The 16,715-nt window shown below is 43.7% G+C and overlaps 1 protein-coding gene across 16 annotated transcripts in view; it reads left to right on the top strand.

The window, feature by feature from the left end:
• The window catches only part of APBB2 (amyloid beta precursor protein binding family B member 2), a 403,357-nt gene that overhangs the window by 269,324 nt on the left and 117,318 nt on the right, over positions 1 to 16,715 (top strand). For 7 of the 16 annotated variants that reach the window (XM_034958488.3, XM_055111299.2, XM_055111297.2 and 4 more), the window contains 4 exons: positions 1,799 to 2,007; positions 11,727 to 11,789; positions 12,167 to 12,252; positions 12,350 to 12,410. In XM_034958488.3, coding sequence (XP_034814379.2) covers positions 1,799 to 2,007; positions 11,727 to 11,789; positions 12,167 to 12,252; positions 12,350 to 12,410 — 419 coding nt within the window. The remainder of the gene's footprint in view (positions 1 to 1,798; positions 2,008 to 11,726; positions 11,790 to 12,166; positions 12,253 to 12,349; positions 12,411 to 16,715) is intronic. The other 9 variants (XM_055111300.2, XM_034958489.3, XM_055111304.2 and 6 more) reach the window with 3 other exon arrangements.

The raw sequence follows: 16,715 nt of genomic DNA, 5'->3' as shown, positions 1-16,715 counted from the left end.
GGTGGCTCTGCTCCCGTGATGCCTGCGCACGTGATGCAGCGACACTTGCACAGAGCCAGGCCCACTCGTGTTCTCCTTTGAATTGCCGGAAAGCACTCCGGTTGCTTTTGTATGGCCACATAGGAAACAGCCTAATCCTTAGGATAAAATTGATCCCTGGGTTTAGAGCTCAAGTTTTTAAAGTTTTTCTTCCTACATACATTGATTCAGCTGCCTGTGATTCCCTTATTACCCCTCCATCTCGGTGGATGTCTCATTCTACTTCCTCTCCCCTCTCTTCTCTCTTCTCTAGCACTGTTACCCATTTCCTAGTCAACTCAAGGCCAAAAATGAGATTTTAAAAAGCCAGCAGATATTCAGTAAACTGATAAGATATGTAGAAAGGCCAGATATGATGGGAATTGTCTAGCAGACGTATTTTATTTGGCCATCGCAGTGTTTAAAGGATTATTTTCTGGAATTGGGATGACTGGACTTTGCAGGTGCTTGCCCATTTTCCAGTCACCCACCTTTGTTGTCTCTCATACTCTGCTTCACATGTTTACATCACTGGCCTGTCTGTAGAGTCAGTCTGGTCCATTGTTGACTTCCGAGGCTTTTCCAATCTGCTTTCCTTGGGAATCTTTTTTTTTTTTTCTTGGAGATAGAGTCTCACTCTGTTGCCCACGCTGGAGCGCAATGGTGTGATCTCAGCTCACTGTAACCTCCGCCTCCTGGGTTGAAGCGTTTCTCCTGCCTCTACCTCCCGAGTAACTGGGACTGCAGGTGTGCACCACCATGCCCAGCTAATTTTTGCATTTTTAGTAGAGACAGGCTTTCACCACATTGGTCAGGCTGGTCTCAAACTCCTGACCTCAGGTGATCCACCCACCTCGGCCTCCTGAATTGCTGGGATTATAGGTGTGAACCACCACGCCCGGCCTTCCTTGGGAATCTTTTGCGTGCAATTAGAATTCTAGAGTATTGGCCAGGCACAGTGGCTCACGCCTGTAATCCCAGCACTTTGGGAGGCCAAGATTGGCGGATCACGAGGTCAGGAGATGGAGACCATCCTGGCTAACATGGTGAAACCTCGTCTCTATTAAAAATACAAAAAGCCAGGCGTGGTGGCAAGCGCCTGTAGTCCCAGCTACTTGGGAGGCTGAGGCAGGAGAATGGTGTGAACCTGGGAGGCGGAGCTTGCAGTGAGCCGGGATCACACCACTGCACTCCAGCCTGGGTGACAGAGCAAGACTCCATCTTGAAGAAAAAGAATTCTAGAGTATTATAAAAGACTACTACTATTGCTATTTTGTAGGTGTCCCAATCAAATGAGAGAGATTCTTAAAGCACATGAAAGATATAAATACAGCACTCATTTACAGAAAGCATTTTAGGAAAATTAGAGTTATAGCTGGGAATGACATGATGCCAACCAATAAATCTTAATAATTGACAAAAGCATTCAGTACACTGTGTATAACTATGTGAATTTTGTTTGGGAAATTGATTCTGGTTTGGAGCTTTAGCTTGTTCATAGGGTTCTTAGAGCTATAGGATGACTTGATAGTGAGGCTTTTGTGTCCCTGTTCTCAGGTGTCAGCCTTCCTTTCCAATTCTTATACTTGTTTCGATATTACCTGTTTTACCAAGTACAGCCACACACATCAGTATGGATGGATTTCACAAACATACCAGGAAGAACTAATCATTTGGACTATGGACACGTCTGCCTTTGGGGTTCACCTGACGAATAGTGCTGACATTCTTTTAATAAAATTCTCTCTTTCTCCCCCCGCCCCGCCCCCCAATTTTTCAGCAGATATATGGAGTGATCACTCATTTCAGACTGATCCAGATTTGCCGCCTGGCTGGAAAAGAGTCAGTGACATTGCCGGGACCTATTATTGGCACATCCCAACAGGAACGACTCAGTGGGAACGGCCCGTCTCCATCCCAGCAGATCTCCAGGGTTCTAGGAAAGGGTCACTTAGTTCTGTAACACCATCTCCCACCCCAGAGAACGAGGTAAAACGGAGTGTCTTTTTACCAGCTTAGTAGAATAGATGTAACTTGTGGTTTCTCTTTACACTGGTTGCTTCTGCCCCAACAGGTCATCAAGGTAAGCTTTTTGATTATTGTGCATGTTGCATTTGAAATCTCAGTAATGCTTCCTCTTAGTAAATAGTGTTAATATCCATCTTTCAGGGATGTTTTTATTTTTTAATGGCTTTTGGTCTCTTGAAACAGCATTCCAGGTACAGAAAGCAAGAGGGCCTGATTAATGAGAAGTGGTTAAGATTCTCTAGGGCTCACTGAGGCAGTACTTTACTCTGCAGGTACCATTGCATGGTGCTGGCTCCATAAAATATTTACACACAGAAGAACATCTCTTGGCCAGACGTATTATAATTACTGCGTATCTTATTAGCCTTGGGCTCATTTGATAGCGTGGAGGGAATGTCTGCAAGAATAACCCTGGAGAGCCCTCAGATGCTTAATTTCTATTTTAAAAAATCTGTTTATTTAGTAGAAGTGACATTATTTTAGAAACAATTAACAGCATAAATTTCTGCTGTCCCTGAGGAAGAAATCTGGATGTTTAAACAAAGAATTGAGGCATTAAAAAAATGTCATTGTGGCGTTTATTAGTATAAGGATCCCCACAGTGAACTTTTGTGAATCCCGAAAGCGAACTATTCAAGAGAATTAGAGTTGGAGAAGATCACAATTAAGTAGTGACTTCTTTTGACCCCTGACACCCAGGCATTTCTGCCCCTTTCTGACCACAGTCCTTGGTTCTTTGAACAAGCCCATCTTCTTTTGCCTTGAGGCATGAGGGCATTAGAACTACTGTGGAAGCTTCTTTATCTGTTTGCAATAGATATCACCCTTCCTGTTTTTAAAAGTAGACAATGTCTTATTTCCTAAATCTTTGATTATGTACTTGTTCTTCTCTGGGAGGTGGTAAGCCTTATATTCTCATCACATTCCTGCTGTTAGAGGGCTTTGGCCTCTCATTTACCCAGCCTGGACCTCAGATTCTCCAACTTGAAAGTGATGGTCTGGGGCAGCCATACCCTCATTGATAGGCAAGGACTTTGGTTTACCTGTGCCATGCCGTGGTCATCAGGCACATGCTTCAGGACTGCTGAACCCCATATAGGGCTTTGTTGCTTATCACTGGGCAATTTTAACAACTTTTTATTGAAGCATAATAATTCCTACTCCCTGGGCAATTTTTGTTCAGCCTTTTGTTCATCTTGCATTAGGTGTGCTGGGGGATAAAGATGAACCAACACCGTCTCTCAGCCCTCAAGGAGTTTGGTATGGAGAGGAGTCCTCTTCCTGTCCCCACCCAGTTGGATCCTGGGATTCCCCCTGTACCACAGTGGGGGCCTCCTAGAAGCCGAGCCGGCCAGGATCAGTCTCTGTTCTCACTAAGGCATAGACGTGCTCTCCCTTTCTTATTTGTACACCTTTTCTCTTGGCACCTCAGTGGGCAAGAATCTTTCTCCATTCCTCTATTCCAAGCCTATAACCATTTTCATTTCCCTATTCCAAACCTTTAGCCATCTTCCCAGCCAGAGAGTGCCCTATAGCCAGAGAACACCAGGGTGTGAAGGCACCATTTGGTGCCAGCATTCATATGTTACAGACAGGGACACTGAGGTGTAGAGAGGCCAGTGGCCCACGGTGGCAGCTCTGGGCCTAGAGCTCAGAGTTCCTGAATCCTCCCAGATCCTAGGTCAGAGGTCTTCTCACTTAGCTCCCCTGGCTTTGGGATTTCAACCTGCTCTGCTTCCTCACTGTCCCAGATTGGGGAGATTGGACTGACTTTGAGAGACAGTTTTTGTGCCATGAATCTCCAGTCCTCTGCATCTGGCAGTGGTGAAGTCCTTTGTAAAGGCTGCCTGCAGAGACCCAGGCGGGGGTGTGTGGACTCCAAGGAGGGCATCCTGAGGCTTACGGAGCTCAGAGTTGTATTTCTTTGATTAACACGTTAGCCTTTTGTTTCCGTGATTTGGGCAGAAGTCTTGGGAAGAATGCAGCACAGGTGGGTGCTGGCTCTGGGGAAAACTGCCAGGTAGCAGAGTGCATCTCTCCCCTTCCTGGGGCCCATTTTTGCCTACTCTTTCCCCTCTCTGTGCCTGCATCGTACCCCTTGCTAACTACTGCCTAGGGCCCCTCCCAGGCTCAGAAGGGCACACCCTTGGCACCTCCTGCCCTGGAGTTCAGTGTTCCCCCCCAACAGCCCCGCTGCTCGGCCTCCTCACTGCTCTTAAAAATCTGTTGTGGTTTTCAGGGTATTTTCCTAGACATCATTTCATCTGATCTTCTCAGGAGTCTCCTGAGGCAGAGAAGTCAGCTGGTATGTTCTCCATTTAAGGAAAGAGGTAACTGAGACTCAATGAGTTAAGTGTCCCTCAGTTGGGGTTAGGGTGGGATGTATCCAGTTCCCTGACTCCAGACCCCAGGACTCTAGAGCCCGAGGACTCTGAGAATCTCCACCTTCTATCAGTTCCATTCCTCTCTTCTGCTGCTCACTGTACCATTTGTATTGACAAAGGCTTATCCCTCCGTGGAAGCTGGTTAAAGGTGCATATTTTTAGAAGTTTCAGAGACAGGGACTCATATCCAGCATTCTCAGAAAGCAACAGGACAAAAGTCTTCAGGCTGACCTTTCAGTTGTTCCCATAATACACGTGTTTCTCCCCCTACATAAGGTCCTCTGTTAAGTCAAAGAACCAAGCAGATTTAAAAGGAAATAAATAAGTCATAGAGGCAAAGAGTTGAGCAGATAGAAGAGGAATAGGAGAATTGGGGAAAAGACTTAGCCTGCCACGTACGCTGATGTGCAGACCCTGACACCAATATTAAACCAGAGGCACTAAGAGAAATCAAATATTTACAGTCCAGGCTAATGCCTTAACTCTTTACTCCCCATAAAACCCTTATGTGGTCAGGTGCTGCAGCTCACGCCTGTAATCCCAGCGCTTTGGGAGGCCTAGGCAGGAGAATCACTTGAGACCAGGAGTTGAGGAGCAGCCTGGACAACATAGCAAGACCCCATCTCTACAAAAAAAAAAAAAAAAGATTTTAAATTAGCCAGGTGTGGTGGTATGTGCCTGTAGCCCAAGCTACTTAGGAGGCTGAGGCAGGAAGATCACTTGAACCCAGAAATTTGAGGCTGCAGGTGAGCTATGATCACACCATAGCACTCCAGCCTGGATAACAGGGTAAAACCCTGTCTCTTAAAACAAACAAACAAACAAAAAACACACCAAAATCCTTACGTATCTGGTACTATAGTTGTCTTTCTCATTTTACATTTGACACTGAGAGACAGAGAGGTTGAGGAGTTTGGGCAAGACACACAGCTAATACATGGTAGAGTCAAGCTTGAGTTCAGGTCTCCTGGCCCCCATTTCGACCCCGAACTTCACAATATCATATGTCTGGGAGGCTTGGAGACTCTTGAATCCCTTTAACTCACCCTAAGGGAGGCTGTGTCACATGTGGAGCCTTCTAGAAAATGACCTTTCTTAATATCATTGTCTCAGGTGCTAATGACAGTTGAAGAGAAGTGATTATTTTTCTAACACCATTTCTTTGGTTCCTAAATAGAATCTATTTCAACCAATTTCAAAACATGAGAAGAGAGCAAAATCTTAAGGGACAGAAGAAGCTTGTAATATGTTGTGTTAGAAATGCATATTTTATTCAGCTTTTTTCTGAGCTGGCTTCAAAAAAAAAAAAAGAATCAAATAACTAAGTGCTAAATCTGTTGACTAGGCTTCACAAAAGTTTAGAACTGAAGGCTTCCTTACAGTTTGAAAATTTTACATTTCACATTCCAAAGTTCACTTGGGAGGTGTTAAGCACAGTGGATAATGTTTCCGCTGCATATGCCAGCAGTATTTTTGAAAGTTTATAAACTGGCCAGGAAGCATTTGCTGCTGAAATTTAGCACGTGGTGCTCCTCCCCGCCCAAACCATTTATTTGTTCCAAATTACCTTGCAGACTGCTTGGATGTTGAATTTTAGAACGGAGAGCCACACAAAATATTTTTATGAATATCCATTGGCTTGTGGCCAAGTCTTCCCATCTTTTCAAATGAAGGTGTTTTGGTCTTCCTACAGAAGAAAGTATGGAGAAGGCGGGTCTGAAGCTCGAGAAAATGAATTGTTGCTCAAACTGTGGTTTCCTCTTGGTCCTAAATCAGCCTGTTCTTATGAAGTGCTCACAGCCTCACGGGCGTCATGAGAGCCTAACCCCCCCCAGGAGGGTGCCCAGTGGAATACCTTAAGCCTGTGTATTCTCATATACATGTAGAAATAAGATGACAACATAAAAGGGCCATTCTGCCATCATTTTTCTGAACTTCTTCACTCAGTCAAGTAATCATGACATTGAGTGCTGGAAGGAATCTTGGAGCAGGGCCTGTTGAATGTGCAGGCCATATTTCTCAGCCAGTGAGCCGAGGAATGGTGCCAGGAGAACCTCTGGGGATCACAGAATGGGATGGGGCCTGGGAAACTTTGCATAAGCTCTCCAAGTGATTTATGCTGAGTAAGTAGGACAGCAGGTCCTCTAATGACTATAGCCTCCCTATTTTTATTTGCATGTCACTTCCTCAAAAATTATTGGCCTCACCCCATTGTCTCCCCAGAGCTACTGCTCTTACCCCATTGCTTTGAAAGCCCTGTATTCTATCATGTCCCATTGTAGTGTTGTTACCTGTGGTATGTCACTTTCCCACTAGGAAGCTCCTTGGTGGTCGGGACCTGTTCTCCTCATCCTGTGCACAGGGCCCAGTACATGACGACATTCATTAACTATTTGCTGAATGAAAAAATAAATCAGCTGCATAGCCAAGGAAGCTGTTAGTTGATCTGTTGCAATGACAAAGCCAGCTCTAGAGCCCTCGTTCTCCTGGCCCCCTCTACATTGTAGTTTCTGCATTGCACTGCTGCTCACAGAGACTGATTTAATTGCACAAACCAGTTTACTAGTTTGATTTTTTTTTTAACTTCTCTGAATTATGTTTGTGTGATTAAACCATAATGCTGTAATCTTCTGATAGGGTGGGCAGATGGCTTAAGCCCAGGACTTTCTCTACTAAAAATACAAAATTTAGCTGGCATGGTGATGCATGCCCTGTAGTCCCAGCAACTTGAGAGGCTGAGGTGAGAGGATCAGTTGAGCTCAGGAGGTGGAGGTTGCAGTGAGATCATGCCACTGCACTCCAGCCTTGGTGACAGAGCAAGGCCCTGTCTTAAAAAGAAAAACTGTACACATATAAACTGATAAAACACTCAATGACATTGCCTGCCGTAGTCCTTGGAATTCCAGGTTTTCTGCCATTTACTATCAAGGCCACACTAAGGGTCAAGCCTTGACAAAATGGCATTGAGAGGCATGATTCGTAACCCTTTGTATTCCCCAAACTGCTTTTTCTTTCGTGGAAAGAGTAGATCGTAAGGAAACTCATTTGCAGGGCACACTCGGGCAGCCAGTCCCTGTGCTAAGAGCTAACATTCTGGATCTCACTTTGTCTGCACATTGATGGGAGGCCTTCTTAGTCCTGTTTGATATGGGAGGGAGTTGAGGTCAAAGAGCAAGTAAGAACAGAGGCAGAATTTGAACCCCAGCATTCCAGCAAGCAATGTGTCTTTATTCATTTTCTGATGCTTATAACAGAATACCTGAAACTGGGTAATTTATAAAGATAAGGAATGTATTTCTTATGGTTACAGAGGCTGAAAAGTCCAAGGCCGAGAGACTGCATCTGATGAGGGCCTTCTTGCTGGTGGGGACTCTCTGCAGAGCCCTGAGTGGGTGCAGGGCATGACATGGTGAGAGAGCTGAGCATGCCAGCTCAGGTCTCTCTTCCTCTTCTGATAAAGCCACCAGTCCCACTCTCATGATAACCCGTGAATCCATGGGTGAATTAATCCACTTATGAGGGCAGCACCTCTTAAAGGCCCCACCTCTGAATACTGCAGCATTGGTGTTTAAATTTCGATGCGAGTTTTGTAGTGGACAGACATTCAAACCATTGCATTGTATTAGCTTCAGAACTTCTCAAGTGCACACAGAGATGATATGATTATAGCTTCTGTCACTGCCACTGTGGAATGTTTTAGTGCTTTTCCTCTCTACCCAGTTCTCAGCAGGTTCAACCCTCCACTCTTGCCCCCTGGTTTGCATTTTGCTACCACTTCGTAGAGATTTTCTTAGCATCGTAGAGAAAGTCCCCTGGTAGGGACATACCCAGCCCCTGAGACTTAGTCTTTAAGAGCACTCTGTTGATATTGTCAAAGAATCAACTCCATTGTTGGCCTTTTTCCAGCTGAAAGATAATGCATCATTTTTGTTTGCTATGTGGAATTGCTTTCCAAGACCCCAGAAGAGAAACATGGAAGAAGAAAACTCTCAGTAGTCAAGGTTATATGATCGGATTCCCTCCTTACTGGGTCCAGCCTCACACAGCTTCTGTGTGGTGCTCAAGGGGTTTGAGGAGTGCCGTACCCCGGGCATTGGGTCAGTCCCCCTAGACACACTGTCTCTGAGGAGCTAAGGCTCCAAGGCTCTCCCAGAACTGAGCAGGATCAAGTAATCAGAGAAGGGAGGTTGCAGCCTGGACAAGGTCAGGACAAGCACCAGGAGGGTGTCCCAGCTATGACTGTGGTACCAGAATGTCACTCGGCTGTGCAAGGCTTTAGCTGCATTGCCTGGAGGGTTACCAGGCTCATGGAAGCTTGTTGCTCATAGAAGATGGTCCCTGTTGGTCCGTTACCACCTCTTTCCCCATCTTTGTGTTTGTCTTACCTGAGGCATATTGTCCAACTTGCCTTTTCCCCTTTTAATGTTTTTCTCTTTGTCTCTCCTCTTCCTCCTTCATCTCTCCCACCCCTACGGGGGTGGATACAGACTTGCTGTAGAACCAAAGAATCTCTGTTGGGTTGTGCTTTTTTAAAAATTTGTTAACGAAAAATTATTAGCAAAACTTATTAGCCAAATATAGAAAATATTCTCTCTTCTTAATTAAAAAAGTTAGATGAATAGACCATGTAATTCTTAAAATTTAAGACAAAGTGACTTTGTCTTTCATTGACTTTAATTTTTTAAAAAAGAAAAATTATGGTCACTTATACATTGGAGAAAGTTTGTCATATTCGATGTAAATGAATAGTTGTAAATATAGGAGGGGAAAAAAGATCTTTGGCCCAGTCATAACACATATAATGCCAGTTTCCATTTCCTTACTGAGTTTTGTGCTAAAGGATTTCCTTAAGAGTGCCCGCGTTAAGTTTTTGTAAAATCACTATACAGAGCCTTTGTTTATTTAAATCTGTAAAAGGTGATTGTTGGACATTTGCCATCTAACTCATGTTTCCATAACACGAGAGCTGGATTCTGACAGTCTTAATACTGTTTTTAGCTTTTGCTTTACAGATACCCTTATGTCCAAAGAGTAAATGCATTAAAAATTTTAAAAACCACACACACATGCAGAGAACTGTTTTAATTAGGTACTGAAGACTTTTCTGAGTACTTGTTTTAGAAAATACTCTTCTTTTACTTTCTGTAGTCTCAACATATAGGGTCCCTTGGGGATAATTTCTGAAATTCTTTTTGTGAGGTAACTTTGTTTTTCTTGTTTCTTTATAAATTTCTCCACAAAGACACAATTATCTTGGGTCTTCCTAATTCATCATCTGATTATCCTTTTTTAAAGTTCAACTTAACAACAAATATTGCTCACATGTAAACAGTGATGACAATTTGAGGCCATATAAGCTTGTTTTCTTTTTGAAAAAGAAATTCTAGCTTAAAATTTTATTTTGTACTTGATATTTCAGGTCCTCATCTCACGTCCATATTAGTAGCCCTACAGTGGTCCAAACCGAAATTGGTCACTGGCCCATCTGGAAATATGAGAAAAATTGGGCAACTTTCTCTCAGGAAAACGTACATGTACAAAACCCCGCACCCATTTCAGGGGTTCATAGCTCCTCCGAGCTAACAGGTTAAGATTGCCCTAGGTTATTAATCTTCTCTTCATAAAGACTGAACACTGCTTCTGGGGGTGGAGTGAGGGGAAAGGTAGGGGATTGGGCAACATTCCTGCCCTTTATTCATGAAGAGAAATTATTTTTTAAAAGTAAATACAGTGGTCTAAGTTCCTATTTTATTTTGAAAAGCTGCAGTTTAGGTGCCTAGACCAAAAATGAAAATGACACCACATGTGCAATAGTAATAATGGGTCTAAATTTGCAGTGTCTTTGCTCTCAGAGAGGCTTGCAGAGTTTGGTAAGTGCATGTTGCACCAGGCACCATGGCTTAAGCCTGTAATCCCAGCACTTTGGAAGGCCTAAGTGGGAGGATCACTTGAGCTCAGGAGTTCAAGGCCAGCCTGGGTAGCATAATGGAACCCCCATCTCAACAAAAAGGTTTTAAAAAATTAGCCAGGTGTAGTAGCATGCACCTGAATAGTCCCAGCTACTCAGGAGGCCAAGGCAGGAGGATTGCTTGAGCCAGGAGGTCAAGGCTACAGTGAGCTGTGATTGGGCCACTGCACTCCAGCCTGGGTGACAGAGTGAGACCCTGTCTCAAAAAATTTTTTAAACAAAATAAATGCATCTTTCGACGCACAAGACATTTAAGCTTAGTTTTTTTCTGCTTTTAGTGGTTTTTAAAACTGTATCAATGTTGTGAGTAAAAGTTATGGGTCATTATTCACTTCTCATTTTCAAAGAACTTCAGTTGAAAAGTGAATTAGCTGAAAAGTTTTGATGGTTGATTTCTTATACAAACAGATTTGCCTAACCAGTCAGTAAAGCAATTCACAAGACTGTCCCTGAGTTTTATTAGCCTTGCTTGCTTATTTCCCCAAATCTTAGATGAAAAATACTTGAATATTCACTAGGCCTAGTAGAAAGAAAAGACATTTTCTCATTGTCTGAGGTGGATGGAGCAGTTGTTTAGATTTGGAAATCAGTTATTGCAAGAGCTCTCGCAACAAAGCCAGGCTTCATGCCTTGCACTATAATTATGTTTAGAAAATCATTTCATGATCAAGTATTAATTTGTGAAGAAGCTTTTGAAGCAAAAAAAAAAAAAAAGTAGAGCTTTTATGAATTGGAGGAATTTATGTTAGACTGTTTAGAGTTGTTTTTTGTTAGGTTAAATTTCCGCCAAGTGTTGATGTCAGTCTGTGTTCTTCACTAACCCTCTCTCCCCATCATTCTCCTTTTTTTCTTTTAAGTGAAAATATCTTGACCCCCAACTTTTGGGGCCCTCAGCCATGGGCATTCCCTAGTTTCCAAACAAACACGGTACCCGTCCCTCATTCCACCCCCACCACCAGAAAACAGTTCTGTTTGGTTTATAGGGAGGAAAATGGTTATTATGGAATTAGGTATGCTAGTTATTGAATACTTGGAATTATATTGTTTGCTTTTAAAATTACCTTAAGGAAATAACTGTCCGCTTCTAATAATGTTTAGTCATTTATTTGGTAAGTAATTAAAGCACCATCACTCTCCTGCCCTCGTCTTCAGGTGATAATCTAGACATAGAGGGAGTGAGCCAACAAGTTGCTGTTAGAGTTAACTTGTTCCCTAACCCATCTTGTGAATATCAATGCTAACAACAGTGTCTTGTGTTTTTTTTTCTTTTCTTTTCTTTTTCTTTAAATCAATGTGCTTTTTTCCTATGTGAATAATTATATGTCTAGAAACAGCCATGGAGTGATTTTGCTGTTCTGAATGGGGGAAAGATTAATAGTGACATTTGGAAGGCAAGTATATTGTCAGATCTTAGATCATTTAATATTTTATCCTTTCTGCATGGCTGTGGCTGTATATTTTTCTTCTTTGTGAATATCATGCATTCTGCAGGGACACAGTGATCGGGCTTCTTGCTAGGGGCATTCAGCTCACACTCCTGTTGCCTTTTTTTGGTGTCTCCCATTGTGAATGCCCTAGGTTCCCCGTTGTTTTGTAAGAACAGGAGTTTGCACCAGTCAGCATTCAACAGTCCTTGCATGCCTTTCTCTGCCTAAGCTCACGTACACTCTCTGCCTCTTGCTGGGAAGACGTTTCTCCCCTTTGATATTTGAGGCAATGAATGGACTCCTCCCCCATTGTACATTAACAAGGTTCTATTTTCCTCTAGGATTTGCATGCAGCCACTGTTAACCCGGACCCCAGTTTAAAAGAGTTTGAAGGAGCAACCCTACGCTATGCATCTTTGAAACTCAGGTAGGACATTAGTAGGATCGACCTGCTGTCAATGTATGGCTTTGTGCAGATAGTTTGCAATAGAATTCTAAGTCCACTTTTCTGTTTTTCTGCCTAGAAATGCCCCACACCCTGATGATGATGATTCTTGTAGTATCAACAGTGACCCAGAAGCCAAGGTTTGTAAAGACTTGCTTTCAGCCACCAGGTTATATTCTTAGATCCAAATAATGACTTTGGATCATTGTCTAGTTTTTACAAACCATCAACCCAGAGCCATTTAATAAGTAATTATCCCTCAATTTTCTCTTTCCTAATCTCCCTGACACTTGAAGAAAATCCCTAGGCTAAGTTAGGTTTGTGGGGATTTCTAGAACCATCAAGACTCTGCCTGTATCTCACTACGTCAGCTCTTTGCACAATGTAATAAATTACCATTATTGTTCAAATGGGTGGGCTTTAGAAGTCTTTAAAGATACACCAGGCTCTGCCTTGCAAAGCAATGGGAGAGGAAGCTAAACAGGTAGGGTATGAGACCCCTCCCACCTACCGCCACCAGAGCAGCCTCATATCTGTGCAAGGTGAAATCTCTTTGCCATTCCTGTCATAAACACAGATTGGATAATTAGGTTTTATGATGGAAAACTGGGGGCAGTTGGGGCAAACTTGTGTCCATTTTGTTTCTGGACTTCTGGTAGGTTGCTAACAGAGCCAGCTTTCTGGGCATGTGGCCAGTGCAGCTGCACAGGCCCCACAATGAGAAGGCCCCTGTGTGTGGGGATGAATGCTTCAAGGTTGCTGTCAGGAAATTCTTAATCTTTGAATTTGTATCTTATAAGTCAAGTCCAATGGAATGTCCATGAGAGGGCTGGGCTTTGGATTGCACACAGTCCTGCCACCTCCCAGCGTCCCCGTGCGGTTCTCACCTTCTGGCCCCCGGCGTCTCAGGCCCTGCCAGACCTCCCTATCTCCCTCCCTACGTAGAGACTTCTACTGCCCTCTACCGCGGAAGAGACGTGGGTGTGAGCACGGGAGGGTTGAGGTCAAGTGCACACTCCCTGGGTATCTTGGGATTGGAGCGTGGTGGTGACCAGCCCAGTCTGGGCTGGCAACACTGCTGTGTGTTCCACAGGCGACTTAGTGGGGGTGAGCCTCTTGCCTACCCGCAGTCCAGGCACCTAGCATGTCCCAACACTGATGTTGCAATACATTTATGGCCCACCCATCTGCTGTGGGTTGAGATTGTGGGCCCATGGGAAGAGAGGATTCCTGGCTTGATTTCCCTGCCCCTGGTCAGTGCATGGTGCATCTGTCCAGCAGCTGATGGGAGAGGGGACCCAGAAGCCAATGGTCTGTGTGCATGTACCAAGATATGGACAGGGCCCTGAGTGTTTGTAAGGGTTTGCACTTATAAGTATCCCCATGCCTGAGGGATTGTAACATTAAATAGCAATTAAAAAACACATTAACGGCCAGGTGTGGTGCCTCACGCCTGTAATCCCAGCACTTTTGGAGGCCGAGGGCGGCGGATCACCTGAGGTCAGGAGTTCAAGCCCAGACTGGCCAACATGGTGAAACCCTGTCTCTACTAAAAATACAAAAATTAGCCAGGCTTGTTGGCACATGCCTGTAATCCCAGCTACTCAGCAGGCTGAGGCAGGAGAATCACTTGAACCCAGGAGGCAGAGGTTGCAGTGAGCTGAGATCGCGCCACTGCACTCCAGCCTGGGTGACAGAGCGAGACTCCATCTCAAAACAGAACAAAACAAAACATCTTAACAAGCCAAGAGAAAGCATACGGAAGAAAGGAAAAACCTTTATGTTTTAGTATTGTTTATAGCGTCTTCCCCCTGCTTTTTGAACAGGGGCGGGGGCTTGCATTTTCGTTTTGCATTTTTCATTTACAAGTTATGCACCTGATCTTCTGGTGCTAACAACCATGGAATTCCACCTTGTCTGCTTCAGCACCTTCCCCTCCCCTCCCCTTCACCCTCCTGTGCCATGGAGGGAGAAAGAATCTTCCCAGATTCTTTTTTATTTGTTCTGAATCCCAAAGCAGATCTGTGTCTACAAATAACATCGCAAATAGGTTTTCTTAGTAGCACTTAAGAGGGGAACACCATACAGGTTCAAAACCTTGACTCCTTTGCCAGAAACTGCCATATTGCCAGTTGGTTCTGTAAGTATCTTAGGGCTTGCAGTGAAATCTGTGCTGCTTCTGGTCAAGTCAGCTTTGTTCTGAGCACAGCCAGTAATATCATGGCCACTCTAGAGCCAGTGGCATTCTGAACAAGTCCTTGGGCTGCTTCTAACATTGCTGGTCTTTAAAGATAAATTTTATGGTAAGGAACGCAGGTTGTGAACAATTTGGTTTGCTACTTGATGTTTTACAAATTCTATCAGCAAAGGCTGGAAGAGGAGCAGTGAATATCTCTGTCCACCACTAAGGGCTGGGGCAGTGATGTATGTGGAGCCAGGGTGTGAAACTGACAAGAGGGAAAGCAAGGAATGGAGATGGAATTGTAATAGGAATAGGAGGACCGGTTCCATTAAATCCAAGTCAGTGGGTTGGGCTTTCTCTTTTTCCCTTCCGGCTGTGTTGCTTACTGAATTCTTTGTCTGCCACCTTTTTATTGCCAGCATGTCTATTTCAATGCCTGTTATGAGTCTGTTCATGTTAATAAGGAAGCTCAGCTTTGTCTTACATTCCTAAAGCTGTGCTTAGTTTTAAACAACAACAAAAAATACATGCATTGTATTATTTATCTGTGTCTTACTTTGTTCCATAGAAGATGTGAGGAGACTTCTAAGAACAAACACTTTAAAAAAAAAAAAAAAGGGCACAGAAAATATAAGAGAATAATCAGTGCATCAGTCTGGGCTGGAATAATATAGAGAGTAAGGAAAGATCAGCCTGGGGAGAATGAAAAACCTACAGCTTTTCAGATCTCAAGATTTGCACAGCTGCTAACATGGACCTGCAGGTGGGGTTTTCTGTGTGTGCCTCCTGGTGATTATTTAACCTGAGGATTCTTAGCATGAATGGAATGAATGCCTAGAAGGGCTCATCAGAATCTTGAAAGGACTTTTGCAAGCTGGTACAGTGGCTTACGCCTGTAATCTCAGCACTTCGAGAGCCCAGGAGTTTGAGACCAGCCTAGCAACATAGCGAGACCTTGTCGCTACAAAAAAATAAAAAATAGCTGGGTGTGATGTCCCATGCCTGTGGTCCCAGCTACCTGGGAGACCGAGGTGGGAGGAGCCTGGGAGGTAAAGGCCGCAGTGAGCTATAATTGTGGCACTGCTGTCCATGAGAAGTCTATGAGTTCAGAGCTGACTTCAGTGAAGACACATTGGAGGAACTTCCGTCCCCTATCGGAGTCATTCCTGCCTGTTTTGTGTTGCCTGGGGGCCAGAGCCAGCACCTCAGAGGGAGGAGTGGCAAGACCTAGGCTTTCTGGATGTTCCAGTGCCTTTGTAGAATAAGTTACTCACCTTACATGAGCCTTTACATTCTTGCAGTCCACCAAGAACCAGGGAACTAAGTGGTCCCCTCCCCCAAAAAATCCTGACTTTAAAAATAATATTTGGGCTGGGCACAGTGGCTCATGCCTGTAATCCCAGCACTTTGGGAGGGTAAGGCAGGCAGATCAAGAGGTCAAGAGATCGAGACCATCTTGGCTAACACAGTGAAACCCCGTCTCTACTAAAAATACAAAAAATTAGCTGGGCGTGGTGGTGGGCGCCTGTAGGCCCAGGTACTCAGGAGGCTGAGGCAGGAGAATGGCGTCAACCCTGGAGGCGGAGCTTGCAGTGAGCCGAGATTGTGCCACTGCACTCCAGCCTGGGCGACAGAGCGAGACTCCGTCTCAAAAAATAAATAAATAAATAAATAAAAATAATATTTGATATACTATGGAATTCTAAATATAGTCTGTGAGGAATGATTACTTAAAAAGTTATTATAGAAAATATCTTCCTTACTCCCTACTTAAAACTTACATGCTGAAAAAAATAAAAATTATTTTTAGACTGTCAGGATGGGGACACTTCCAAATCCTCTTCAGCTACTACTCTGAATCTGGGCACCTTAATCAGTTATTCAGTGAAACCTCTAAATAGCAATGGCAACACAAAATCACCACAAACACACGCATACGCACGCGCGTGCGTGCGCGCACACACACACACTTCCCCGAAGAGCAAAGTCTTTTTCTAACTCTGAAAATGTTTTTTGAACCTACCAAAATTTTTATGCAGTAAAGTTTTTGTACTTGATAGCCATATATGTGTGTTTGTTTATAATTCTGAGTTCCCTGTTTAACTTTTTATTTTGAAATAATTACAGATTTGTAGAAAAGTTGTAAATATTGAGTTCTCCTAGACCCCTTCACCTAACTTTCCCTAATATTAACTTCTTCATAATCATGGTACGTCGGTCAAAACTAAGACATTAATATTGATATCATATTATTTGCTATAAA

The sequence above is a fragment of the Pan paniscus genome, chromosome 3 (genome assembly GCF_029289425.2).
Source record: "Pan paniscus chromosome 3, NHGRI_mPanPan1-v2.0_pri, whole genome shotgun sequence".
NCBI classification, from domain to species: Eukaryota; Metazoa; Chordata; class Mammalia; order Primates; family Hominidae; genus Pan; species Pan paniscus.
Note: the sequence above shows the minus strand (reverse complement) of the source record. Positions and strands in the feature narration are given on the sequence as shown.